Source organism: Schistocerca gregaria, chromosome 1, assembly GCF_023897955.1.
Source record: "Schistocerca gregaria isolate iqSchGreg1 chromosome 1, iqSchGreg1.2, whole genome shotgun sequence".
NCBI classification, from domain to species: domain Eukaryota; kingdom Metazoa; phylum Arthropoda; class Insecta; order Orthoptera; family Acrididae; genus Schistocerca; species Schistocerca gregaria.
Window position 1 is genome coordinate 426,813,729 of NC_064920.1, and position 1,312 is coordinate 426,815,040.

Genomic DNA, 1,312 nt, shown 5'->3' on the forward strand with positions numbered 1-1,312 from the left:
TCTCAGAACAGCCTGGGAGCCTGCAATCAGGAAAATAAGAGAAGAACGTTCCGTTCCACCAAGGGCCACGGACGAAGCAGACAGAGACGGACGCCGGGACAAGAAACCCGCACACGCGTCCCCCCCCACCCCCCCCCCCCCACCCCACCAGCACCACCGGCCGCAGAGATATCAGTCCGCGACCGACGATATCCCGACATTCCCGCTCACGCTGCGGTGAGGTACGCATAGCTGATTGTCGCTGTTGCCACTCGTGATGTCGGGACGCGGAAGGGGACGCAAAGCTGCTGCCTTGGCGGAGTTGCTACTCACGCTAGCAGGGACACCCGGCAAGAAGAAGAGGAAGACTGCAGCGCAGTGCTTTCTTTGCCAAAAGCTTGGCCACGTCGCCAAGCACTGCAGCGGAGCAGTTGCGTGCTTGAAGTGTGCGCAAGCACACGACACACGCGACTGCAAAAAGCAGAAGGACGCCCCCTGTACCTGCGCCAACTGCGCCGGCGCACATACGGCCAACGCTCGTTCCTGCGCCTACAGAAGAAATTGGCGCGGGCCGGAGAAGAAGACGCAGAAGCAAGTGACCACCACACACGAAGAGGTGGTCACTTGCACGGAAGACGTCGTCACCAGGCGCCTTAACGACGTCGTACAAGAAGCCATGTCCGCCTTCAAATCTGCCATGGCGGAAGAGAGGGCGGCCATGCTGGCGGAACTGGGCGAGGCTCGGCGTCAGATTGCTGTGCTGACGCAGGAGCTTCGCTCAGCCAAAGAAGTTCCCGCCACAACCGAAGACACCGCCACCCAGACGACTCCTTCACGTGAGAAGGAGTTCGCGACGGTGGCCACGCAGACCGACGAGCCTGCCGAAGGGGAGGCGACACAGCACAAGAAGGACACCGAAGCAGCAGCGCAAGAAGAGGAGTGGGAAGAAGCTCCACTCCTCCCGCTCCCGGATATGTACAGCGCAAGCGCTGTAACGAAGAAGATCGCTGGGTCGCTTCGCGATGGCACATAACCCCACCACGACAACCCTTATCCCTTCGTTCCACCCAACCATCCTAAACTTCCACTCCCACATCACCCACTTGAGTATCCAGAAGGCCTTATAGGTCTTTCTAGGGAGGAATTCAACCTGATTGATTCCTACCCTATATTCACAGAGCTGCAAATGCTATGCATCATCATCTCTCTGGTCAACGGAGAGTATGATAAAGAGGGAATCCGTGTGCACGGGATCCCAACCGAGGCAGAACCCTCTGCAACCAGCAAGAAGAAGAAGAAAAGTCGTCATGTCGACAAGACCAAGAAATAGGCC

At 58.2% G+C, this 1,312-nt stretch overlaps 1 protein-coding gene across 1 annotated transcript; it reads left to right on the forward strand.

Annotated features, from left to right (window-relative positions):
- The first annotated feature begins 256 nt into the window (after positions 1-256).
- Positions 257-1,012, forward strand: LOC126352344 (uncharacterized). The gene has a single exon (XM_050002684.1). The coding sequence runs from the start codon at positions 257-259 to the stop codon at positions 1,010-1,012; it is 756 nt and encodes a 251-aa protein (XP_049858641.1).
- Positions 1,013-1,312: the final 300 nt, after the last annotated feature.

Excerpts from the sequence above, each read along its gene's own strand:
- LOC126352344 (XM_050002684.1), top strand. The coding sequence starts at position 257 with ATGTCGGGACGCGGAAGGGGACGCAAAGCTGCTGCCTTGGCGGAGTTG.